This window comes from Ipomoea nil, unplaced genomic scaffold (genome assembly GCF_001879475.1).
Source record: "Ipomoea nil cultivar Tokyo-kokei standard unplaced genomic scaffold, Asagao_1.1 scaffold0188, whole genome shotgun sequence".
Taxonomy (NCBI): domain Eukaryota; kingdom Viridiplantae; phylum Streptophyta; class Magnoliopsida; order Solanales; family Convolvulaceae; genus Ipomoea; species Ipomoea nil.
The window spans coordinates 3865801-3890892 of record NW_017616616.1 but is presented as its reverse complement, the minus strand read 5'-3'; the positions used below and the strand labels follow the sequence as shown (position 1 = coordinate 3890892).

At 38.0% G+C, this 25092-nt stretch overlaps 6 protein-coding genes across 10 annotated transcripts; 4 read left to right on the top strand and 2 right to left on the bottom strand.

The window, feature by feature from the left end:
• Positions 1 to 348: 348 nt before the first annotated feature.
• Positions 349 to 6721, top strand: LOC109184164 (synaptotagmin-5-like). Of its 3 annotated transcripts, none has more exons than XM_019334216.1 (12): positions 349 to 457; positions 549 to 684; positions 1234 to 1335; positions 1576 to 1626; positions 2430 to 2550; positions 2685 to 2806; positions 2910 to 3008; positions 3970 to 4050; positions 4137 to 4222; positions 4351 to 4576; positions 5681 to 5848; positions 5990 to 6721. In XM_019334216.1, the coding sequence occupies exons 2-12, from the start codon at positions 580 to 582 to the stop codon at positions 6431 to 6433; spliced, it is 1605 nt and encodes a 534-aa protein (XP_019189761.1). In that variant the 5' UTR covers positions 349 to 457; positions 549 to 579; the 3' UTR covers positions 6434 to 6721. The 3 variants fall into 3 exon arrangements, with proteins under 3 accessions (XP_019189761.1, XP_019189766.1, XP_019189753.1); XM_019334221.1 differs by having other exon boundaries at positions 353 to 457; positions 552 to 684; XM_019334208.1 differs by having other exon boundaries at positions 437 to 684.
• Positions 6722 to 7885: 1164 nt separating this feature from the next.
• Positions 7886 to 24718, bottom strand: LOC109184137 (polygalacturonate 4-alpha-galacturonosyltransferase-like). Of its 3 annotated transcripts, XM_019334191.1 has the most exons (12): positions 24273 to 24718; positions 23812 to 23846; positions 23670 to 23729; positions 23441 to 23578; positions 23257 to 23323; positions 23113 to 23159; positions 22513 to 22847; positions 22066 to 22423; positions 21035 to 21622; positions 20505 to 20826; positions 17661 to 17663; positions 7886 to 7897 (listed from the first exon to the last, which is right to left on the bottom strand). In XM_019334191.1, the coding sequence occupies exons 1-10, from the start codon at positions 24424 to 24426 to the stop codon at positions 20551 to 20553; spliced, it is 2058 nt and encodes a 685-aa protein (XP_019189736.1). In that variant the 5' UTR covers positions 24427 to 24718; the 3' UTR covers positions 7886 to 7897; positions 17661 to 17663; positions 20505 to 20550. The 3 variants fall into 3 exon arrangements, with proteins under 3 accessions (XP_019189736.1, XP_019189732.1, XP_019189728.1); XM_019334187.1 differs by lacking the exons at positions 7886 to 7897; positions 17661 to 17663 and having other exon boundaries at positions 20195 to 20826; positions 24273 to 24429; positions 24560 to 24718; XM_019334183.1 differs by lacking the exons at positions 7886 to 7897; positions 17661 to 17663 and having other exon boundaries at positions 20195 to 20826.
• On the top strand, positions 9723 to 12088 carry LOC109184154 (receptor-like serine/threonine-protein kinase At2g45590). The gene has a single exon (XM_019334198.1). It carries the CDS (start codon positions 9941 to 9943, stop codon positions 11960 to 11962), a length of 2022 nt encoding a protein of 673 aa, XP_019189743.1. The 5' UTR covers positions 9723 to 9940; the 3' UTR covers positions 11963 to 12088.
• On the top strand, positions 13909 to 15166 carry LOC109184179 (probable carboxylesterase 8). Its single transcript, XM_019334230.1, has one exon. It carries the CDS (start codon positions 14048 to 14050, stop codon positions 15059 to 15061), a length of 1014 nt encoding a protein of 337 aa, XP_019189775.1. The 5' UTR covers positions 13909 to 14047; the 3' UTR covers positions 15062 to 15166.
• Positions 15925 to 17266, top strand: LOC109184196 (probable carboxylesterase 9). The gene has a single exon (XM_019334253.1). The coding sequence runs from the start codon at positions 16116 to 16118 to the stop codon at positions 17061 to 17063; it is 948 nt and encodes a 315-aa protein (XP_019189798.1). The 5' UTR covers positions 15925 to 16115; the 3' UTR covers positions 17064 to 17266.
• Positions 17727 to 20103, bottom strand: LOC109184187 (glyoxylate/hydroxypyruvate reductase HPR3-like). Its single transcript, XM_019334240.1, has 2 exons — positions 19563 to 20103; positions 17727 to 18428 (listed from the first exon to the last, which is right to left on the bottom strand). The coding sequence occupies exons 1-2, from the start codon at positions 20025 to 20027 to the stop codon at positions 17904 to 17906; spliced, it is 990 nt and encodes a 329-aa protein (XP_019189785.1). The 5' UTR covers positions 20028 to 20103; the 3' UTR covers positions 17727 to 17903.
• Positions 24719 to 25092: the final 374 nt, after the last annotated feature.

Below are 25092 nucleotides of genomic sequence, written 5' to 3'. Positions count from 1 at the left end.
TCAAAAATCTGAATACTTTTTCGTTGTTAATTGTGAATATTGTTGGTGTAAGGAGTGACTTAACATCATTCAGTTTTTTTCGTTAATTTTTATTTTCTCTTTCTCTAATATTGGAAAAAGTATATATATATTGAATAAGTAAATTTATATTTAAAAACTATATTCGGTAAAAAGAAATTTTTTTTAGAGACTAGAAAAACTAGTTGAGTTTATTTTAAGCGGATAAGGGTGGGGTTCCATCTTTTTGTACTATAATAATCCCCTATATACCCTCCTGGCGGGAATGCCTGCTTTGCACGTCTCCATCTGTGTAACTGTATTACATTTTCGCTGTCGGTACCTTATACATACTATATACGTATAGAGAGAGAAAGGAAGTTGATTAGTTTAGATATTACGCTATATGTCGGTTTTCTTCTTTTTTCACACTCAAGGTTCTGGATTACTGAATTTCACTGTCAGTAGAGTGGCTCTCTCTTCCTCTCCCTATTGTGATTATATTCACAGTCATTCCAGAATTGTCTGAAGTTTTATGGTTTTGAACTTAGAAGGAAATTTTGCCTGGCATCATCGAAGAAGATGGGATTGCTTTCAGGAATGGTGATGGGGATTATGGTCGGGGTAGGCTTGATGGCAGGTATGCGACGTATGATGAGACATCGCAGCAGCAAGCGTAGCGCCAAGGTCATTCATGTTTGCTTGTTTTTTATTTTTTGTCTGTACATTTCTTCGTTGCTTGGTTAATAATTGCCTTAATCTTATCGATAATTGTTCGGGATTTCCGTGTTAACTTGATGTTTCAGCTGAGGTCTTTACTGAGTACTTTATAATTAGCGAACGTGTTCGTATTTTGAATTCGGTGAATCGGTGTTTGATGCGGAAATTCTAAGTGTTCGAGTAAGTTGAAGTGATTAGCGTGTAATTCGATCTTTGGAATGAAGTACAAACTAGCTTAGGGCTCTAGTGGTTCAGATTTAATTGTAATTGAATCACTGAGTAGTCGTTGTTTCTGTATATACTCTCCTGAATTTGGAAATGACATCCATTTGGTGGGGAATATGCTATATCATAGTACTGTATGTCTGTTGTCTGTAGCTTTGCAGTATAGTATGTCTGCTCCTTTTCATTCTTTTGGTAACTTCTAATTTCCAATTTGCTTGTACTTTGCTTTTCCATGCCATGTACTGCTGAAATCATTGTGTATTTGCTTATATTCCTTTTATTTCCTTACAGGCTGTTGACATAAAACTAATGGGATGCCTCAACAGGGATGATCTGAAGAAAATCTGTGGAGACAATTTACCCGAATGGATATCATTCCCCGTTTATGAGCAGGTTTTCCTTTTTGTATTTTATATGATTATTGTTGCCTTGGATGGAGTCTTTTAATTGCTCTATCATGTGAAGGTTGACTTCCATTCATCTAAACCTGAGGTGGTTGAAAATAGTAAAGCTTGGTTGCAGTAAATAATGTACAGCTAATAATTGTCTCTTGGCTATACTATAGTTGTATCCACAAGTTCAACAAAAGTAATTTGTTGCTTGTTTAATACATTTGCTGTCTCACTTTGACAGGTGAAATGGTTGAACAAACATTTAAGCAAATTGTGGCCATTTGTTGCAGATGTAAGTCTTTTTTTCTGTCTTTCTCGTCCAGTTCTATTGTCAGTGTGTTATTGTCATGATGGGTTCTACAGAACTAATATTTGGTTGAGGTGGAGGAGTTTTGACTACTTGTAGAGTTACCATTCCCTATTCTCTTCTTTCAGAGGAACGTTGATCCCTGGCAGGCATCTTTGTTCTAACCTAGGGCGGATATAATTTTATTTGCTATGTTATTGATGGGGATTTTATGCCATTTGGCATGGTGGTGATGGCTTCAAAATTTATATATATATATATATATATATATATATATATATATATGACTAGTTGACCACGTGGCAGACCTTTAAAGACATGACAATTGACAACACTTGCATGCTACTGAGAATAAAGTCTATGGTGGTGAATTTTTATTATGCAGTCTGAGGAAAGGTGAAATTGCATGGATGTTTCCTTTAAAGAGTCTGAAGTTTCTGTTTTTGTTTAATCTTTTTAATAGGTACATAAAATGCTCTTCTAATTTAAGAAGATGATTGTACATTGTTTTGCTGCTCTAGACAATGTACTGTATTATGTATAAAATTATTGTCTCAGTAGGATGACTCAATTGCACATTTATTTTGAAGAACCAAGTTCATATTCTTCCCATCTGGTAGGATCTCGCTTTGCATGCTCTATCTGAATGACAAAGTTTATTCCCATTACCTGGTCCTGTCATTCTCTATTACTTTTTATTGGATTGGCAACATATGCTTGGTCAATGCTTTTTGTCTTGTGATTCATCTAATCAATCAATATTTTACTTGGGGTTGAATTTTTTTCAGGCTGCTGAGGGTGTTATAAGAGAGTCTGTTGAACCTTTATTAGAAGATTATCGACCTACAGGAATTACTTCTTTGAAGTTCAGCAAGCTGTCACTGGGAACTGTGGCACCAAAGATTGAAGGTACCAATCAGCAAAAATTCCTGAATTTATATTCTTTCAATTGTCTTGTTATGTGTTGTACTACTTGTTCCTTTTGTTTGAAATATGTGTGAAGCTATAATTTTTGCTTGTTTATTTTCGCTTAATTTCTACAGGTATTCGTGTTCAAAGCCTGAAAGAGGGTCAAATTACAATGGATATTGACCTCCGATGGGGTGGAGATCCCAGTATCATTCTAGCTGTGGAAGCTGCACTAGTTGCTTCTATACCCATTCAGGTGGTTGGCTCAAGTACTCCAGCTTCCATTTTGTACTTCTAATTATTATATTCTGGACAACATGCACTAAATATTGAGAATTTTAAATTTAAATTTGCTGCAGTTGAAGAATCTTCAGGTCTTCACTGTTATCCGTGTTATCTTTCAACTTACAGAGGAAATTCCATGCATATCTGCTGTTGTTGTTGCTTTACTTGCTGAGGTATAGTTTTACGTACATGAGCACAATTCTAGATTTATCCATTTTGAGATGTTTATTCACCTAATTTTTTGCTTGCTCCACTTTTCCATTCTCGTTACCTTAAAATAATAATAATAATAATAATAATAATAATAATAATTATAATAATAATAAAATTATCTTTTTGGCTTAGCATGATTTCTTCTCTTTCTTGATATGCTTTTGGCCATTTGCTATGTGACAAAATTGGAATTACTTTTCAATATAAAAATTGTGTGTGTACTTGAAATGGAATGAAGAATTCCACCGACCATCTTTCATTTTCTGAAGAACTCTCAAAATTTCCACACCTGGCTTTGTTGCCTCAAAGCCATATCCCATTCTTGTAAAATTCTTCTATAATATGTTTATTATTATTATTATTATTATTATTATTATTATTATTATTATTATTATTATAATATTACATTTTCTATTATTTTATTTTGTAATCAAACTATATACTAAAATAATTGAAATAGTTGTAATTTATTTAGTACTATGTTTTATTGACTTTTGTTACTTTTTACACATTTAGTACTAGTGTATTAATTTTTTTATTTAAAAATTGAATTTATAAAATGAAATCAGAAAATGAGAAAAATGTAGAAATGGAGAATGAAAATCAGAAAACTGATAAATGAAAAACAGAAAAATGAAGTAAACGACCCCTTAGTTTTTTTATATGACTGTTGAATTCTCAATGCTTCATGCTTTCAGGCTAATGTGTACTTGGCGGAAATATTAGTTCTGAACCACCATTACATTTTACTGCATCCTTGATCTAAAAATTGCTTAGCTGTACTTTGATGCTTATTGTAAAATAATATGCATATCAAACAAGTTCAGTATATATGTGCTATGCTATTAGTATGATTGGGCCTCAATGTATTCTTTCCCTATAACAAAAGAAGAATGACTGATAGATATTATGTTAAACCAGCCAAAGCCGAGAATCGATTATGTGTTGAAGGCTGTTGGTGGAAGTCTAACAGCTATTCCTGGACTATCTGATATGATTGATGTAAGTTTCAATGCGGTCTAGTTGGATATCTCTTATTTGTTATTCAATGCTTTAGACTGACTGATGATTTTGTTCCTTGTTTAAAGGATACTGTGGAATCAATTGTCACGGATATGCTACAATGGCCTCACAGGATTGTTGTTCCAATTGGTGGCATTCCTGTAGATACAAGGTAGCTTCTACTAATTTTCAAATTTCATGTTTTTAGGCTGCCTTTTTAATGGGTTTCCTTCTAATTTTCATATCAAATCTTTCATATAACCAGGAATAATCTGTTAACTATTTCTGTATCCAATGTAGTGATTTGGAGCTTAAGCCTCAGGGGAAGCTCACAGTAACAATAATCAAGGCTAGTGACTTAAAGAACCAGGAAATGATAGGAAAATCTGATCCATATGTGGTTGTATTCATCCGTCCACTGTTCAAAGTTAAAACAAAGACAATTGATAACAACCTAAATCCTGTTTGGAATGAGATATTCGAATTGATTGCGGAAGACAAGGAGACACAATCGCTTATCATTGAGGTTTTAATCCTTCACCTATCTCCTTTGCTTGTTTGGACACTGACATTATCTGTATTGCGGAGTATTTCTTTTCTTTTCTTTTTCTAAATTAATATTCAGTATTTGGTTCTTTTAGTACTATCCCTTTTGGAAATAATGCTTGGCTTTGCAATACTCATTCAAAAGTTTTAATTGTTAAGAGTCCCACATTGAAAATATATTGGTTTTTAAGACCATGGGTTAGGCTAGCTAATTGATTGGATTTAATTTTAGTGTGGTTTGGCCCATGTGCATTATAGTCCAATTGAGTGACATTGACCCAATCTTAGATTATAACACTAATTAACAAACATCTATATATATATATATATATATATATATATATATATATATATATATATATATATATATATATATATATATATATATATATATATATATATATATTTTAAACACAATACTGATAGTTGTTGTAACTCATAATAATCCCACATGTGTCAAGGAATTGAAGGTCATGAACTTATTTTGATGTTATTTTTGTTGCTTCTATGGATAAGTTTCCTCCTGGTTTATTTGAAAGAAAGTTGTGGTAAGGGCCTTGTTAGATTAAGAATTGCTTGCCAATATTAATTATATCCTATTTTATTTTTATTATGCTTTTCTGAAATTTCTTGTCAGTGTGGTCATTATTGCTTGAGCAAAAGGTCATATTATTTTTAAAATCAATTTTCATATGTTGGCTTAAAATTCTTTGTTTTTTACATTTCTTTCCAGTGTGTAACAGTTGTTACTCTGCAATTGTGGGCTCCCTAATTTTGGCTTGCTTCTGATTATGAATGAACTTAGACAAGATATTTTTCTGTTTGTTCACTATAATTGCTAACAGAGATAAAGATGTCAACTGCAATACAGCCCACTCCAAAACCAACAAAAAATAATAATAATAATAATAATAATAATAATAAAGAGGTACAAGGAATATATAGGAATATCTTCTCCCTCAGCAGAAACTGTTGAATGGTTCCTGTTTTTACAGCACAGGTTGTCATGGGTCCTAGATGTGATACCATATGTTGGAATGTTGGATACATCCTTGAATATTTTCATATTCATCCATTTGAACAGGTCTTTGATAAAGATAATGTTGGGAAAGATGAACGTTTGGGCATTGCTAAGTTACCTCTGATTGAGCTGGAAGCAGAGACAGAAAAAGAAATTGAATTGAGATTGCTGCCAAAACTGGATATGCTTAGGGTGATAGACAAGAAGGATAGAGGAACTGTTACAATTAAGGTAAAAAAATTGTGGGCCTCTCTGGCTTTTAACTGTCAATGTTCATGGTTTCCTTTGCGCCACCTTTTCATTTGGTTCTCCAATAATACGTGCATGTGCCAGTAGGTTCCAATACGCTGATCATGCATTCTCAATTGTTAGGTGTTGTACCATGAATTTAACAAGGAAGAGCAGCAAGCTGCTCTGGAGGAAGAGAAGAGGATCCTAGAAGAAAGAAAGAAGCTGAAGGAGGCTGGTATCATCGGGAGCACGATGGATGCTCTCGATGGGGCAGCATCTCTTGTCGGTTCCGGTGTTGGTATGGTGGGAACTGGCATTGGTGCAGGAGTGGGGCTCGTGGGAACCGGTGTTGGTGCAGGAGTGGGGCTCGTGGGAACCGGTGTTGGTGCAGGGGTGGGACTCGTGGGAAGTGGCATAGGTGCAGTTGGAAGCGGGCTAAGCAAAGCTGGAAAGTTTGTTGGTAGGACCTTTACTAGTTCTAGCAACCCCAAGAGCCAACAGGGTGACTCCTCCGCCCCTGCTCCGGCCCCGGCCCCCGCCCCCGCCCCAAGCCCTGAAGAAGACAGTGGTGCTAAGCCACTCTAGGTTTGCGCATAAACTCACTCACTCTTATCTGTATCCCGCCATTAATTGCCTGTGTATTTAGAGTTTGTTGATTATAGCCTACTTTTAGATTGGATTTCGTTTAAAGTTTTACTGTGTACTGGTTTGTGAGTTGAAACATTCACTGTTCATATTTAGTAAAATGCCCTACTGCAGTAAAATTTAGTCACCCTAAGATGGCACAGATTTGTTTTCTGAACTCCTTGTAAAAATTCACCTAAGATAAAAAGTCAACTTTGTTGTTTTACTGTTTGGTGACATTCTTGACTAGTTTAAATTTGTCATATATTGTAGTGCTGTGTACTACTGTACTAGTTATCTTTTCTCTATGACATCAAATCTTAGAGAATCTCTTTTATCATATGTTTGATATAATTGTACAATTATTTTTTCCGTACCGGGTATTCCCATCCAAATGTAATTAATCTCGATTCAGTTTGAATTACATCTATAAAATTTGATACGTCTAATGTTATTTGTGAAATTATAAAATTTGCTTTAAATATCTTACACCTCTTACGATTGAGATAACTTGACATGATTATTAATTTTGTGAGTTGAGATATGCATGACATTCTGTACTCTTACTATTATAAGATTGATTTATATTTGGTCCTATTTACACCCGCTTAGTTTGATATATTTGATGTGTTATTTATAAAATTATAGAACTTTCTTTAATTACTAGATATGGGTATTCAATTTTGTGACTCGAGAATTACATATGACATTCTATATTCTCTGATTAGTATAAAATTAATTTATATTTGAGTCGGTTTCGCGTTTAAAATGTTTGATGTTATCTGTGAGCTAGTATAATTTGCTTGAACTACTTAGACATGATTTGACATGTTAATTGGATTTTGTGAGTGGAAAATGTGTCCATTTGTAGGATCACGGATGGTCATAAAGTATAGGAATATGGAAAAAAATCCGTCCAGCTTTCTCGTGACCTGGTAAGTAAGTGAAGATGCGATCATCGCTCATGGAGATCCGATCCCAAATCTGAAAGCTGATATCTGAGCTCACAGTTGAGCTAAAAAAAGTCTTCACTTTCAGTAGTCCTGGAATTGCCAAGTCATGAGACGTTGCACTTCTGTTACACGACAACCATGAGTTGAATTTTGCATACAAACAAACACATATGGTTAAACAGTCCCAGCCATTGGATTATGTTTTTATTTTGTGTGTGTGTGTGTGTTTTTTTTTTTTAATTTTTTTTATAGTGTTATAATTTTCAAATTAGTCAACTTTATATGTTAGATGGTTATTTGAGTACATGGCTAGAGAAATATATATAAGAAAAGTAGCTGAGAGGCAAAAAAACACTCGATCGAGTTGAGCGCCAACTCGGTCGAGTTAGGCACTGACTGGGTCGAGTTAGGAGCTCAATTTAGTCGAATCGGTGCCTAAGGTGCCTAGACGACTGATTAGTCAGTCAACCAACTAAAAGCCACATAGGGCTGAAATCACCTGGGCTTAGGAGCGCTTAGTGCCTAGGCGGCCGCCTAGGGCTGATTTTTATAACACTGTCTAGGAGTATTAAATTGGTATTTGTATCATCCTAATCCAGTTTAGTTTTGATCATATTAAGTTTTTACTATATTAATTTAACATAGTTTTGATTAGTTCCTATTTCATTCAAAAGCGTTGATATTATGATTATATGATAACGCGTATTATTTTTAAAAATGCTTTAGTTTTTTTTTTTTTTTCTTTTTTGAAAATAGAAACATATCTTCTTCAAAGTTTTTCAAAAAAAAAAAAACAAGACATTAGCAAATGGCCCCTACATGTGTTTTGTTCTTTGCTTTTATTTGTTTGTGCTATAAATAAAAGAGTGTACCTTTGATGAGTGCAGGTATGAACGAGGTTCATTTCATGAGGAGAATAGGAACACAACATGGGGCTCACATGATCTCAATTTAAGGTGATAATTCTTATCCCCTTTCTATAGTAGCACATCCATGTCCTTCACCTTCAACTTGAACTTTTATTGTGATATAACACGCATTTCAATTTAATATCAACTAACAAATATTTTTGCATATACACATGTAAAGACATATTGACAATAAAATATTAAATTAGTATTCTCAGTTCTCACTATCAACTTAAAATTTTAATTAGACAGAATATGTACTTCAATTGAATATCAACAAAAAGAAAAAATATTTTTTTTCATTATGAAAAAATCCATAAACATTTAGGTACGAGTATCATGCTTTATTCACTTAGTCACTTATTTTTAAAAATATTAAGAATAAAATATTTTAATAGGTACACATAAAGTTATGTATTGAAAATAAAATATACTCCGTATAAATTATTAAACACATACTTTAATTAATTTAAAATTTTATTTGATATATCCTTTAATTTTCATACCATAAAATCATCCGGAAATAATATTAGTTTTGGTCAATCTCGGGAAGGGATTAACCATAAGGAAAGACATACTCTAATAAATAAATATAAAAAAATAAAATGTAAGAGAAGAGAGTGTGACAAGTTAATTATAGTAGTTGGCTAAATTATTAGAGATTAAACCATAACAGCTTGATGTTACACTTCCTTTTTACTTGACTTGCTTTCAGTGTTAACAGCTTACACTCACAGTCAACATAACAAGACTATAGAGTCCAGTAAGTCGACAAAAAAAAATTATATATTATAATTTGAGTGTATAAAATTCTTCAAAGACCTCTTCAAACCCTTTACCGATTGAGACTGCACTTATCTTCATGGGACCATCACTGATTGTACATTTGGACACTGTACATAGTACATACCTTGCTAAACAAAATTCTTTATATTTATACCGTGTATGCTAGCCAACATCTTCTTAAGTCAAATTTGTTGTACAAAGTTTTTCTACTACAATTTAATTTTTATGTGTGATTTGTGAGATATAACACGAGAATAAAATATACATAATACACACCATTAGCCCCAATAGATAAAGTATTATTCTCGTACATTTCTCTGAAAAAATAGTTCAAATAGGTGAAACATTATTTTTATACCTAAAGTCATCTCGATCAAGTCCATGGCACATAATTTTTATAATGTGTCTGTCATAATAAATAAATAAAAAATTACAATAATGCACCCAACTGGATACTATGTTGCGCCTCACACCAGGATAGAACGACTATTTTTCAATTTTGGTGGGGTATAAAAGATCACTTTAGCTAATTTTATCTCAAAAAGTGAGTAAAAATTACTATTGTGGTTGTTATTACATTCTGGGTAATATTTGTGTGTCTCCCTCGTAAAAAGAAAAAAAATGTGTGTATTTGTATAATACCCATTTTTTTCTGTAGATTTGTTATCAGTCTCCGGTAAGCTCCAAACACACTGGTTCACTTGTTCCTCCTTTGCTTATTAGTCCCTTTCTTCTCTTCCATCCAAACAAATCTCTCTGCAAAAATGCTCAATCTTTAACTCTTTCTTCTTCTTCATTCTACTCTTCCTTACAACGCCACAATGCCACCGGATTTCCCATATCCGCCTCCTGTTCCCTTCTTCCCCGCCGCCACTCCGCCGCCTTCCACTACCCACCGTTCTCACTCCCCCTTCCTACCCTCCATCGTCGCCGCAGCTTTAGCCTTGGCGTTGTTCTTGCTCTTCGCGTTCGTTTACCGCAAAATATCGCGGAAGAGAACGGTGCCTGCAGATCTGAAGTCTCCCCTGCCTCCGCATCAGTTCTCCTATTCCGCCCTCCGCCGCGCCACTAATGCGTTTTCCGCTTCCAAGCGTCTGGGTCAGGGAGGGTTCGGGTCTGTCTACAAAGGGGTGCTCCCCTCCGGCCAGGAAATCGCCGTGAAGCTCATGGAAGCTTCTGGGTCTCTCCAGGGCGAGAGGGAGTTCCAGAACGAGCTCACTCTTGGTTCCAGGATAGATGCGACGTGCTGCCCTCACGTAGTGCCTATACTAGGTTTCTCCTCCGACGAGCAGGGCTGTAAGAACCCATACTCCAGCCGGAGGAGAAGGTTGATTCTTGTTTATGAGTATATGCATAATGGGAGCTTACAGGACGCTTTGATGGATCGCAAGTGCCCCGAGCTAATGCTATGGGGGAAAAGGTTTTCGATTTTAGTTTCTGTAGCAAAGGGCATCGAGTATCTTCACTACTCGTGCGATCCCCCGATAGTGCACGGGGATATTAAGCCCTCAAATGTATTGTTGGATTGCAACTTTGATGCTAAAATTGCAGATTTTGGGTTAGCACAAGCCTTGACTAAAGATGATGAAATTGCTGAAGGGGGAGAGAAAAAACAAGGCTTTAGGAATGTGGAGGAAAATGGGTCAATTGTTGAGGGAAATGAGACTGTGATGAGAGAGGAAGTAGTGGTGAATGTGGATCAATCCCCAGAGAGCTGTTGTATCAAGGTTCTTGATGGGGAGGTGGGAGTGGTGTCACCAGAAGTGGCAGTAGGTGAAACTACTACTCCTCCATCTGAGGGGTTTGAAAAGGCTAGCCTTTCAGAAGGGGTTTTCGATGGGGTTAGCATGGATAGCGGGATTTCGAAAGGAATTGAGAGGAGAGCAAGTGAATCAGGAAGGGATTGGTGGTGGAAACAAGAAAACGTGAATGGTGGTTCCGAGTCTGGGAGGATTAAGGACTATGTAATGGAGTGGATTGGTAGTGAAATCAAGAAAGAGAGACCCAAGAAGGATTGGATTGCGAGCACTAGCGCAGTGGAGGATGGTACTAAAGTGGAGCAAAAGAAGCACAAGAAGAAGCTGGAATGGTGGGCATCTCTGGATGAGGAGAAAATTAGGAAGCAAAGAAAGAACCGGAAGCCAAGGGAATGGTGGAAGGAGGAGTTCTGTGAGGAACTAACAAAGAAAAAGAAGAGGGCAGTTAATGGTGATAACGGGGGAGAAATGTGGTGGCAAAGGGATGAGGAGGTGGTGCCTGAGAGGAAGAGGCGGAGGAGCAGGGGAAGTAGGAGCAGCATCGATTGGTGGCTAGATAGTTTTAGTGGAGAGTTCCGAATCGGGCGAAGAAGTAGCCAAGATTTTGCCAGTGGAGATGTCCCGAAGAGTGGCGGTGTGACTAGTACACCAAGTATGAGAGGAACTGTTTGTTACATTGCACCTGAATATGGAGGTGGAGGGCAGCTTTCCCAGAAGTGTGATGTATACAGTTTTGGCGTCCTATTACTAGTTTTAGTTTCAGGGCGAAGGCCACTTCAAGTAACCGCCTCTCCCATGTCAGAATTCGAGAGGGCAAATCTCGTGTCATGGGCTCGCCATCTCGCTCACAGTGGCAAGCTCTTGGATCTCGTCGATCCCAACATACAGTCTTTGGATCAAGAACAGGCATTGCTTTGCATCACGATTGCACTCCTCTGTTTGCAGAGATCCCCCAATAAACGCCCTACCATGAAAGACATAGTAGGGATGCTTTGTGGCAAGTCCGAGCCACCACCCTTGCCATTTGAATTTTCCCCATCACCACCATCAAATTTCCCTTTCAAGTCCCGGAGAAAGCCCCGGTGAGTCCATCACCTTTGCAATGTCAGTATCGATAATTCGATTTCCTTAGCAGTAGAATGTACTGTATCATCTTGTAGAAAACTTAGAAGAAAAGCAAAAAATATATATAAATTGCCTTTTTTATCAGCTTTTTATTGTTCCCATTATGATCATGGTGCATTTTGACCTCCTTATGGAGAGGGATTATGATAGCACTAGGTATCCCTGACTTTAATTTTCCCACAAATACCTACATGTTGGGAATCCCAAGCATAAAGGCAAAGATATTCATAATTTCATAGCCTTTGCTCTCACTTTTTAAAAGGTGAGTTCACCAGAAATCAACAAATTCAGTGCCTTGGATATCAATGACCTTTCCTTTCAAGCTTTTATTGGGCCCTATAAGTTAGGTAGTCTTTGGCTGCTTGCTTTGTATAAAGTTATACAGAGCTTCCTGTAGAATGACCAATTGATCTCTTACCACCACTGGGCCCAATTCTTTTTGGAAAGTGATCACAGATGGCCTTGATGTGTATCACTGCATATATAAATTGTCAGTCATTCATAAATGTCCATAACTCTTAGTGGACTTTTGAGCTTTGAGTGGGTAAACTTTAGCTCTATGCTGTGCTTGATTGCACTCAAAAATTAGGTCGGCCAACCAACGGGATATAAACCTGACAAATATACAATCCCTTAAGTGTAAAACTTTAAGTCATTTATCTCTTGTCACCACAACCACAAGTTGTGCACAAGGAGCCAAAGTGGCAAGTGTATTATGCTCTGGATATGCTATGGTCTTTAATAGTTGGCACTGGTTTTAGGTGAAGTCATATATGTTACAAATTTTGAAACTGTAACTGTGGAGCTCCATATTGTTTGTTGCCTACTAATGTGAACTTGCTGAAAATCCCTTGGAACTGTTCAAGAAATTTTTGAAAGAACAGGAAATTCCACCCTGTATACAGCCTGGTGCATGGCTCCAGAATCTTGATATTTCTTGATTGAAGCAATGAATGTATGTCTCTCACCAAGGTTGTGTGGATTGAGATGACACCACCATCAGCATGTTATATTGAGAGAGGTTGAGAATTTAAAATCCCCCTGTCGTATGAAAAAAGCTAATATGACCAGCACTTTGTTCCTTAATTGGGCCGACTCGGTTTGAATGTGGATTAGTTTGAGTATGGTAAGCTTAAAGGTGCCTCCTATAATTATGGCATATTCAGGACATCTCGCGATCTAATTTTTTTATTAAAAAAAAAAAAAAAAAAAAAAAAACAAAAAAGACTACGGATAGAGAAATCTGATCATCGATTGTTATACCATGAACCAGGTTCATATTGCATTGTGAATCCGAATACAAAAATTTTGTACGAGTGTTACATATACAGAAATTATCAACTGTAGGTACAGAATTTGAAGGTTATTTTTGGACTAAGATCTACAACGCAAGGGTATGAACTATGGTCTACAATGCAAGGTAGACACGGGTATAATTTGCCTCAGACTATCAGCTTGATTTTCTTATCAACCCATTGACATTCTCAGGTTCTTGGGGTTAGCCCATCGATGTTAAACTACATATAACATTCCCAAGTGTCTTTGGACCTTCGGGTCTGACCATCCATACATATAACATGTTGGCATGTTCCAACTACCAGGTTGAATTGTTTGGTGACAAACACCTTCATTGCCATGTTTTCAAAAAAGCTGTTTAATTGCACATTGCCTAGATTTAGTTACTCTTTAGGTGTGATATATGTTAACTTAAGTAGTTAGCTACCCGTAAAATGTTCTAGCTAGCTCCCTTTTCTGGTCATGTTGTTTATCACCATAAAGTAAAATAAAATCTAAGAATTTAAACAAAAAAGAGATAACGACAAAAAATGGCATTATAAACCGTCAAAGTTGTTGCCCAGTAGTTGCTAGTATTCATTCTCATGCTGTCAACCTTCATCATTTATAAATACCAATAAATATTATAACCTACCCCACCAACCGTTTTCATAGCCACAAAAACTCCATATTTCTGCAGCAAAAACCCAACCTTACTTATTTGCTTGTTAGCCATCTCTGATCTCCACAAGCTTTCATCTTTCAAACTCCATGGATAAACAAAAGGAATTAGCAGAAGAAGAAGCTTACAAGTTTCTGAAGATTATTCCTAACCCTGATGGATCACTCACCAGAGAAAACCCTATTCCCACTGTACCTTACACCCCATCATCAGAAGACGATGATCGGGTTGTCCTTTTCAAAGACGTGCCTCTCAACACCTCCGCCGGCACCTTCATCCGCCTCTTCCGCCCGCCGCCGTCGCCGACCACCGCCAAGCTTCCTCTCATCATATACTTTCACGGCGGTGGGTTCATAGTGTTCAGTGTGAGTTCCGTCATTTTTCACGACTCCAGAATCCGCTTGGCGGCTCAGGTCCCCGCCGTCATCGCGTCGGTGGAGTACCGCCTGGCGCCGGAGCACCGCCTCCCCGCCGCCTATGACGACGCCATGGACGCCGTCATGTGGGCCAGGGACCAGGCGAATGGGAACAACTGCGATCCATGGCTGAAGGATCAAGTCGACTTCTCTAGAACATTCCTGATGGGCAGTAGCGCCGGCGGGAACATTGTCTTCCACGCGGCCCTGCGCGCGTCGGACCACGATCTCTCCCCTCTGAAGATCGAAGGGCTGATTCATAATCAGCCCTACTTCGGTGGGGTCCAGCGGACAGAATCTGAGCTACGACTGGTCAACGACAAGGTCGTGCCGTTAAATGCTAATGATCTCATGTGGTCGTTGGCATTGCCTAAGGGTGCCGACCGTGACCACGAGTATTCTAATCCGTTGATCGCCGGGTCCCTGCTGGGCGAGAAGATCGGACGGCTGCCAAGGAGTTTAGTTAGAGGATACGCGGGGGACCCACTGGTCGACAGGCAGAAGGAATTTGCCCGGTGTTTGGAGGAGCATGGTGTTAAGGTGGTGAAGCAATTTCTGGACACGGGGCATCATGCTATCGAGATATTTGATCCTCAGAGTGCTGAAGCTTTGTATGTTGCGGTCAAGAATTTCATTCACTGCTCTGATGAGATTGAAGGCAATGGGGGGACTAAATCAGCAATTTGAATTTGTTTGGAGCAATCAGCAATCTATTGCCTTCACTGAATTACCAATAATTATTGTATCCAATAAATGAATAAATAAATATTAATTTTCAATACTTATACTAAACGTACAACTATAGAAACCTTATTGAATTGGTCGGACTCGAGTTCGGTCCTTTTTTAATCTGCTTGTTGATTTAAGTTCTTAGGTTCGGGTCACGTTACAATGAGCCAGAGGCTCTCGAGCAAAAGGTTAACTTTTATAGGAAGTCAAAAGTTCCCTCATATAGCATTCAATGTTGTATTTATGGTAGGGTTGAAGGGAACACATGACTGCAAGTTCGACATGTAGGGCACGTCTGGACCATACAATGGGGCGGAATGAAAGCCTTGCTAGCTGCTCCCCCACGCGTTTAAAGATTCCTATCACTAGCGTTCAGCCTTCGTTTGACTACCCTATGGAGTTGTCGCTTAACTTCTCACGTACCGGAGATCGATTTTTCAGCTCCCGGCCTAAAAGGATCGAGAGAAAAATCGAGACCCTAGCAACAAGATTACTCTCTAAGCTTCGGTCAGCATTTTGGCGTATGGTCGGGACCCGACCTGGCCCCAACCAGTACACACTATGAGTCGGTCCAAACATATTTCCCATCACTTAATATATGGTCCAAATAGAGATGACAATTGAGATCTACTTGATGAGACAACGATAAAAAATTATTTTAGAAATCATTAGGTGGTCAAGAATTATTGACAACCACTAACTACCAATGCAACTGTCTTGATTGGTGTTTAAATTTTCTGACTGCATGTCTGATATACACAATGATCATATATTGGCAGATTGGCAGTCCATAATTGTAGCCTCGTTTATATTGTGTATATTAATTAAGCATTTTGAGCATGAATCCTAGTATTAAGCATGGCCATTTACTTTCTCCGACATTGCTTAGCCGTACATAAATAAACATCAAAATCTTGATCATTATATAAAGCCAATTGAAAAATACAGTTATTGTAGTTAGAATACAAAAAGAAAAAAAAAATTGTTTATTTTTATAAAACATTTAGCATTAATGCAGGCCTCCTCGTCGAAATTTGATCCCTATGAGCACCTAAAAGTGGTGCTCAACGATGACGGAACCCTAACCCGCCTCGTGGCCCTCCCCACAACTCCGGCGACCGGAGAATCTGCTACCGGCCATGAAGTGCTCAGCAAAGACGTAACCCTAAACGGCCAGAAGAAGACATGGATGAGAATCTACAAGCCGGCTCAGATCGCGGCCAGCGAGAAGCTGCCGATCATAATATACTTTCGGAACGGCAGCTGGATCGGCTTCAACGTGGCGGTTTCCATCCTCCACGAGAATTGCAACAAGCTCGCGGCCCAGGTTCCGGCGATCGTCGTCTCCGTGGACTACCGCAACGCGCCGGAGAATCGCCTGCCGGCGCAGTACGAGGACGCCATGGACGCCGTGAATTGGGTGAAAAATCAAAACCGCGGCGGCGACACGTGGCTCAAAAACCACGGAGATTTCTCCAGGTGTTACCTCTACGGCACCAGCTGCGGCGCCAACATCGCGTACCACGCGGCGCTGCGAGCCCTGGATGAGAATCCGGACGGCATGACGATCGCCGGCGTGATTCTGAACCAACCGTTATTCGGCGGGAAAAAGCGCACCAGATCTGAGCTGAAGATGGCGACGGACCAGTACTTCCCGCTGCCGGTAATCGACGTTCTCTGGGAGTTAGCGCTGCCGCCGGGGGCAGATCGCGACCACCGATACTGTAACCCTATTAAGGATGGAGCGAGCAAGGCGAAACTGGCGAAATTGGGGAAATTTCTGGTGATCGGATTCGGAGGCGACACTCTGATCGATAGACAGCAAGATTTTGTGCAGATGCTGGTAATGAGTGGAGCGAAGGTGGAAGCTCGATTCGACGACGTCGGATTCCATGGCATCGAAATGATCGATCCTCGCAGGTCTGCCGCCATTGTTAGTTTCGTCAAAGATTTCGTTTGATTTTGTTTGTTTAATTTTAATTTGTTTTGTTGTTGTACTACGTGTTGCATGTAGTCCTTTCAATTCCCTCATGCATCATTTCCTTTTCTTTTTTACATAAATTACTCAATAGCAAGCTGTGATTTTTAGAAGGTTATTGTTACATAAAAATTTTATAAACATTATTAGTTTCAATAATTCAAAATAAGCCCTATTACATAGGAGCTAAGTTTACAAAATACATACATGCCTATGAAAGCATAGCTGCAAGTTTTCTTGTTTCTAAATTAAAAATGGAGTTAATACCTCCAACGGTAATTCTTTAAAAAAACCCAAGTTTAAAATTCGAATCATCACAGTTGTAAATCGCTAATACTCGGAAGACCATTAGAGGTATTAACTCTTAAAAATGTTAAATAGTCACCCCATCAATCCTGGGATGACTCATCCCTTTAAGTTCCCACACTGTCCTTGGAGATTGGATGCAAATTGTCTATATAGAAATTTTTTATTTTTTTTTATAAAAATGACAATCTACATTTGCGGTATCTGCATCTGTTGTATGTACTACAGATGCAAATTTTCCTTTATAACAAATGCAGCTGGCATATTCTGTACTAGCTAGTGAAAATTTTAGGATTTAGGAGGATCTGAACCAATTGAATTAGCTCTATGAAGCTAAGCAATAGTCAAAGTATTTTTTTTTATTGATAAAAAGCATTCCCAAGTCAGACAAAAATACAATGAAAAATGGAGTGGAGTCTAGCAGGATTCTTTTTTGTTTTTATGCCTACTTCAGTCAAAACCCCAAAACAGACAGATGAATTGCAGGACCAGTTGCATATATATATATATGCATGTTCATGCATCCAAATCAACAGGAGAAACCAAAGGTTTATCGGAGAAGAAAGCTTCTAAATTACCCAATACGAGCTCAAAAGCTTCACGAAACGCTTCACCAGTAAAAGCGCCTCTATGAGGATTGAGAACAACGTTGTCTAACTCGAACAACTCCGGCGGAACCTGAGGCTCATTCTCAAACACATCCAAACCGGCACCGCCTATTTCCCCGCGCACCAGACGCCTCACCAGCTCCTCCTCCTCCACGACAGCGCCCCGGGCAACGTTGATGAGAATCCCGTCCTTTCCCAGGGCTTCCAAGACATGTTTGTTAACCATGTGTCGTGTTTTAGGTGTTAAGGAACAGCAGAGGACGAGGATGTTGCAGTTGGCCGCAAGGTCACAGACATCAGGGAAGAAGGTGTAGGGCACTGGCTTTTTCTGCCTTGAATTGTAGGATATAATGCACCCAAAGGCCTCGAGCCTTTTCGCAACTTTGGAGCCTATGTTGCCAAGCCCTACAATCCCCACATGCTTTCCTCCCAACTACATTGTACAAACAAAACCAACACTATATTATGCATGGTACGTGTATATATATACTTGTGTTCAATGTTTATATCTTAAATTAAAGTGAAAATTTTGTTACCACAGAGTGCAACTTGTTATTGCATAATATATGCTTTATACATAATCCAATCTACCACGTCAATCGGCATTAGTGTCTTTTGGACAGTATACAACTATACATGGTTGTAAAGTTGTATCGGGTATATCAATTATTAATGTACTATCTCAAGTCTTCTTGCAACTTTTGAGCCAATGTGGTTTGGCGTGGAATGCTCTAGTATGTGATTTTAGTATGTGCTTACTGAGGTCTATGATGATTTCGGGATGTGCTTATCTATGTTTGAAAGGTAGGTGATTTTTTTTTTTTTTTTTTTTGAGCTTATCTTTTTACTATACACATATAACACATACCTAACAAATTAAGTTCTGCTTTTACAATAGGCAAAAACAAGTGGTTTGAAATGTAATAGCAAGAAATATGTGTTTTAATTAGATATGCTTTATGATTTCGGGATGTGGTTACCTATATTTGAAAGGTGGACAGTTTTTTTTTTTTTTTTTTTTTGAGCTTATCCTTACTCAAAGCAATAACACATTCTCGTGATTTCTTAAATTCTTCTGATCTTAAGCACGGATTAATTGTGTTAGCCTATCATAGACTAGACAAGCGGTAAATTTAACACATATATATTAGATAACACATGTTTTCAAATTAAGTTCTACTTTTATGATCAACAAAAACGAGTAGTTTAGCATGTAACAGCAAGAAATATGCATGTGATGAGAGAGATAATTTTAAAATACATAGCTATATACTGTATGTTTGAAAGGTGGATGCTTTTTATTTATTTATTTTATTTTTTTGAGCTTATCTTTACTCAAAGTAATAACATATTCTTGTGATTCATTAAATTCTTTTAAGCACATATTAATTGCATGTGTTGTGTTAGCTTATCATCAATTAGGAAAACGGTAAAACTAACACGTATATACTAGACAACACATATGTAGCAAAGTAAGTTCTACTTTAGCGATAGGTAGAAAAGAGTGGTTTGGAACGTAACAGCAAGAAATATGGGATGAGAAAGAATGTATGGTGCCGGGATAAACCTGAAAACCTGGTGGGAAGTTATCGACGGTGGGCCAGACACCGCGACGAACAAATCGATCGCCGTAGCTTACTTTCCGGAGGACGTCGATGAGGAGGCCGACGGCGTAGTCAGCTGTGTCTTCCGAGAACACATCAGAAGTGTTGCAGACGGCGATTCCGCGGCGGCGGCACTCGGGGAGATCGATGTGGTTGACGCCGGTGCCGCTGGTGACGACGAGGCGCAGGGAGGGGAGGAGACGGAGCACAGCCTCCGTGATAGGGCTCTTTCCAAAGCAGATAACGGCCTGAGCGGATTGAGCTTTCGTCTCCAGAAACTCGTCGGTCGGCAGAGGTGATTCGTAAGCTTTGAGGACGTTAAACCTTTCGCAGAATTGTTGTTCGTGGACAATGAAAACAGATGATGGAACTATAACCAGCAGCTGTGGACGTTCTTCTTTTCCTTGATCGGATCGCCGGAGATCCATCGTCGGCGACTGGATGCGAGGTAAATATGTTTCTTAGGGTTGAAATTGACGTCTACCATTCGGAATAAGGTCACATGAGAGAACGAATTAGGATATCTTGTCTTATTCATAGAATAGTTAAGAGGATAAGAAATGGGAAAGGATAGATTGATACTGACCAGGAATCATAAAAAATATCAAGTTTCTATTACAAATAGTGGAAATGAAATGCCCACGGAGATACAGGTTAAGCTATATATATTGTTCAAAGAATACATCAACTGACGTCTAGACATTCAGAACACTATGAGAGGACTACTACTTTTCACTCTGGTTAAGAACATATACCCAAGGAAGACAGACACTACAAATAACACCTTGCGGATTTCACATTTTTGGCAAAACAATACACGATGAAAGAAATTTTCAACAGCGATCACAAAACAAGTCGAGAAGCCACGCTGATTAGTTGAAAGGGGATCAGATCAACACGAGCACGGTCAGAAAGAAACGCCTTGATTGGAGTTTGGCTTCACCGTGTGCTTCATTCACTTACTTTGCAGCCACGAATATAGGGATGATCGAACTTTATATACTTGGTCCAGTATGGCTTGTACTTTGCCATTGCCAAATCTAGCCAGGGTTTCATGTTCCCATTATAGTGTATGACTGCGGCATTATCAATTTCTGACCGATCAATGCTGGGATTATAGCCCAGTCCGAGGACGTGCCATGATTTCTCGAGTGGATGTGTGAGCCCATAAAATGTTAACAGACCAGGAGGCAACGTCCCAAGCTTCCACAGAGCTCTGTCTTCGTTCTGAACAAGAGAACAGGTTAGAATACCAGCACATATATTTTTTTAATTCAAGTACAACACTCAAGAAAATACATAAGGCTGTTTCATGACCAAAAATAATGTCATGACTAAAATATTTTTATTTCACAAAAAAAAAATAATTCCATAAAGCATCATGAGAAACTGAGAGCATCTGACATGGCCATAGAAACGCAAAAGAAGTTCTTACCATATTTTGCCATTTGTGGTAAATGCCAGTTATATCCTTCTTCTTCCACTCCTTAAGATCAAACATGTTCATCCCATATGCCCACCCACAAGCGTTGGGGTCAAAGTGTCTGGAAATATTAGGATTTGTGAAATTTAAGTACTTATCGAAACGGTGGAAGCTTTGGCCACAGGTTTCAACTGCACCATTCACCTTTCCATGAAGATCAACTGACCACAATCGTGTCAAGTCCTTCTGAACAACAATGTCGTCATCAAGAAAGAGGATTTTATCCAACTTCGGATAAACCTCAGGTAGATAAAACCGAAGGTGATTAAGCATGGAAAGATACTTTGGGTTCCTGTACTTCAAATTAGAGGAACCAGCAGATAGGGTGGTTGGATGAGCAGCCTTGAAATAATACTCCTTCATTGCTGCAGACTCTAGCTGCCGGAGTACAACACAATAAGAAGAGTTAAGCCATTTGAACTCATCAACATTTTCCACATTTATGGTAGCTTTCCCAGGAGGGTTCAGCAAGAACCACATGTTCATAGCTCCAAAGTTCAGCTTATCAGTAACGAGATGAAACACATGTTTCTCTGGTTCCTGCAAGTCACCCAAGTGGAATTTCCAAAGATTAAAAATCTCATTTAAAAAAAAAAAAAAAAAAAAAAAAAAAAGAGTAAAAATGGCACTGGCATTCATTCCTATGGCTTAAAAATTAAAATAAACATCAGTCGTTGCATCTCAACTGTTCTCACCAAATATCCATCAAGAAAGATATAACAAACTTATCATGCAATGAAAACAATAAAGTTTCCAGATCATTACTTTCCAACAAAAGCAGAAGCAGTACCCTCTTGAACTGCAAGTCCCTTTACACATAAATATCTAAAGTTGAATGATAACTTGCACAAACTGAACAAAATAATTTGATTTATTCACAAAACAATTTACCATAGTAATAACACCTAAATGGTTTATAAATAGAAATGAAGATGCATATGCAATGCATGCAAAGGTTTGAAAGGCAAAAGAAAACCCCATACCTTAGCATTCATGATAGTGGAATTAACAACAACAGAAGCAGCCAACACATTGTCAGAAAACAGGGCATAATGGTAAAGATTTGGGTTTTCAAGATTCTCAGATCGGGGAAATTCTCTTTTTTCAGGAGGAAGGAGGTAATAATCTATAGTTAAGCGCATCGATAAGCAGTGGATCCCATTTGGAATTGTCTTGGCAGCTAATTGACTCAAAAATGTGCTCTGTCTCTTCAAACTCCTGACTTCCTCATCTGCAGTTTGCAGCATTGCTCTCAGCTTCCCTGTAACCAGCTTGCAGTCATAGAGTTGTTCTCTTGCTTTCGATAGTACTTGGCCCATAGTTTTAATTTTCTCGTGTGCACTGTCCAGCACAAAATAAACTGCACCATCATCATATGCACCAGACAATATGTAAATTATATGAACACAACATAAACAAACATCTATTACCTGCGGGGAAGATCAGAATCAGAACTTGCTTCACCCAAAACACGCTGACTTTCTTTAAGCCGTTGCTGTAACTCTTGTGCCAAATCAGCCTTCTTCTTCATTCCAGCAATGCTTAAATACACCCTCGCCATAATCACTTGATCTCTCATCAAGCGTACTGTTGAATCGGGATTCTCATTTTCATTCTCTCTCCTCCATACGCTGTACTTCCCCAACACAGCAGAGTCAACTGACTTAGAACGTTCGATGGCGGCATTTTCAAGCTTAACAGTTACTTCATCATCCTGTTTTGCTAAATCTGCTGCACGCTTTTCACGCCTTCTCTGTCTCAATTGCTGCAGAGTGATTGAATAGATATAAATATCATGGCCCTTGTGGTTAAAGCAATCAGAGAATGAAAGATACAAACATAAGCACACATAAACATGTGCATAGCCAAAAAAAAAAAATGTATGTGTCAAAAGAATAAACTCAACAGTCAACAGGTTTCTGTCCCTTTCCGTTCTCCCTATTTTAGTATTCAGATCAAGAGCTAAATAAATCAAGGTACAGAAAAAACACACAGCAAAAATTACAAAGTAGGTTGACAAGCATACTTACCCTCCGGGCCACTTTCACACGGTCATCCACAAATTGGGAATCATCTTCTGCATGAGAAAAAGTGGAGTGTGTTATCCAATGATTTTGTATTCATTTATACATGAAACATTTCTAAGAAAATAAGAGTAGAAAAGAAACAACTACCATGTAAATATTCATCCGTCTTCCCTTTTGAGGTCTCCTTTCTCTTAATATCGATCTTTACATTTGACTATCCAATTACACATCCAAAAACAAAAGCAATCAGTATGCTTCAAGTTAAATGACATTTCAATCACCCAAGTAGTAGATAGAAGTATTCAATCTTAAGCCAGACTATCATCCTGACCTCCAAAGAAATGCTCCTATTCTTGGCCAAGCTTACTTGCCCAACAAATCTCCAAGAAGCTGATAAATTGCTCTTTCTGAAAGAATCAAGACTTAGTGGCCCTAAATCATCTGTACTGGCCTTGATTATAGCAAACACCTGAACAGATGAAATGTAAGAAATTATCACAAATAAGGATCAGAAAACAAGGATTAACTCAAAGAACAAACATAAACAAATCAGAACATGCCTCTCTTGTTAATATTGGTTTAATATGTTGCAACGCAAGCCTCTCTCTCCAATCAAGATCCTGTATTGCAACAACTTTTATTATTACCCATAGTAAACATCTTTGGATAGGCTCCTATCAAATATAGACCCAAGAAGGATACCATTTGACGAGAAGTAGTTGAAACATGATTTATATCTGCAGAACAATGAAATGAGTTAAAAATTTATATACTGTCTACAATAACAGTCAACAAAACAAATCATACTGCATATATCATCTTTGCATCCTTGATCACCCTATAAGCAGTTCAATGGGTTGTCAAGAAACTAGTGAAAGAAAATTTTCCATCTACATAACATTTTTCACTAATAAAGATCTGCTAAATCAAGCCCATCCATAGCATCAATGCTACTGACTAAAATTTGTACTTAGCACTAACCTAAAACCTCTCTAATCTAAACCCCCTCCCGCAAAAGCACACAAATATAGTTAATTGAACTGTTAAAACTTGAATAACTACCTCAATTTGATACAGAAATGAAATCCACAGTGTGATTGCTATCACTAATACAATACACAATTGAATGCATTAGTGTATATGAATTAGCAGTAGATACTGACCAATTGAACTAGAAATATAGAGGCCGCGGCCGATAAAGAAAATCAACGGAGCAATGCAGGAACAGAAGATGAGAACCACAACGGGGAATCGAGATCCACCGCCCCTGTTCCTATGGGTGCCGCTCACACCTGATAATCCCTTCTTCGACGCCATTACCTATCCAGCAACCACAGAAAATTTTAACAAGTAGAAAAAGTGTCAACAACTTCAGTGGACGATTTGACCAAGTAGCTCGAGTAGAAGATAAAATCTTCCAGAAACAGAAAGAGAACGAAGGGGCGAGTACATCGGGAAATTGAGAGAATATCAAGAAACTAGAATATATAGATACAATTATATCTGTATATATGTGTTTTCCAGTTAATTTTGCCCTAAATCCGAGTAAGAGAGAAAGTATGAAAGAAGCGATCCGATGAGGGGATAATTGGGGCAACAGAAAAGGATATTTTTCTTTTTTTTTTTTTCTTTTTTTATGATGAAAAAACAAGGTCTTCTTTTTTTCTTTGTTTTTAAAAAAGAATATTCATATTTTTCCCTATCTTAATAAATTGGTATTCATAAATTTTAGGAAATATTTTGATAATAACAGTGATATATTTCTAAATTTGTATGCCTCCACTTTAAAAATTTCAAGTCAAAAATTAAGATACTCATGTGCGATTTGGATAAGAATTAAAACTCTGCATGTATAGTAAAGATACATGATGAATTGATGATATATACAAAAGGTAAAAAATTACAATGAGATATTATTTGTCATAACCAAGATATTACTACCTCACCAGAAAAATATTGCGAAATCTATGACTTTTTTTAGTA

Coding starts and splice junctions, on each gene's coding strand:
- LOC109184187 (XM_019334240.1), bottom strand. CDS start 20,027: ATGGATCTCCGGCGATCCGATCAAGGAAAAGAAGAACGTCCACAGCTG. Junction 18,429..19,562: donor ACTTCCCACCAGGTTTTCAG/GTTTATCCCGGC, acceptor TGTACAATGTAG/TTGGGAGGAAAGCATGTGGG.
- LOC109184179 (XM_019334230.1), top strand. CDS start 14,048: ATGGATAAACAAAAGGAATTAGCAGAAGAAGAAGCTTACAAGTTTCTG.
- LOC109184154 (XM_019334198.1), top strand. CDS start 9,941: ATGCCACCGGATTTCCCATATCCGCCTCCTGTTCCCTTCTTCCCCGCC.
- LOC109184164 (XM_019334216.1), top strand. CDS start 580: ATGGGATTGCTTTCAGGAATGGTGATGGGGATTATGGTCGGGGTAGGC. Junction 1,627..2,429: donor TGTGGCCATTTGTTGCAGAT/GTAAGTCTTTTT, acceptor AATTTTTTTCAG/GCTGCTGAGGGTGTTATAAG. Junction 4,051..4,136: donor GACTATCTGATATGATTGAT/GTAAGTTTCAAT, acceptor CCTTGTTTAAAG/GATACTGTGGAATCAATTGT.
- LOC109184137 (XM_019334191.1), bottom strand. CDS start 24,426: ATGGCGTCGAAGAAGGGATTATCAGGTGTGAGCGGCACCCATAGGAAC. Junction 23,730..23,811: donor CAACTACTTCTCGTCAAATG/GTATCCTTCTTG, acceptor GTTGCAATACAG/GATCTTGATTGGAGAGAGAG. Junction 22,848..23,112: donor GTGTGAAAGTGGCCCGGAGG/GTAAGTATGCTT, acceptor ATCACTCTGCAG/CAATTGAGACAGAGAAGGCG.
- LOC109184196 (XM_019334253.1), top strand. CDS start 16,116: ATGCAGGCCTCCTCGTCGAAATTTGATCCCTATGAGCACCTAAAAGTG.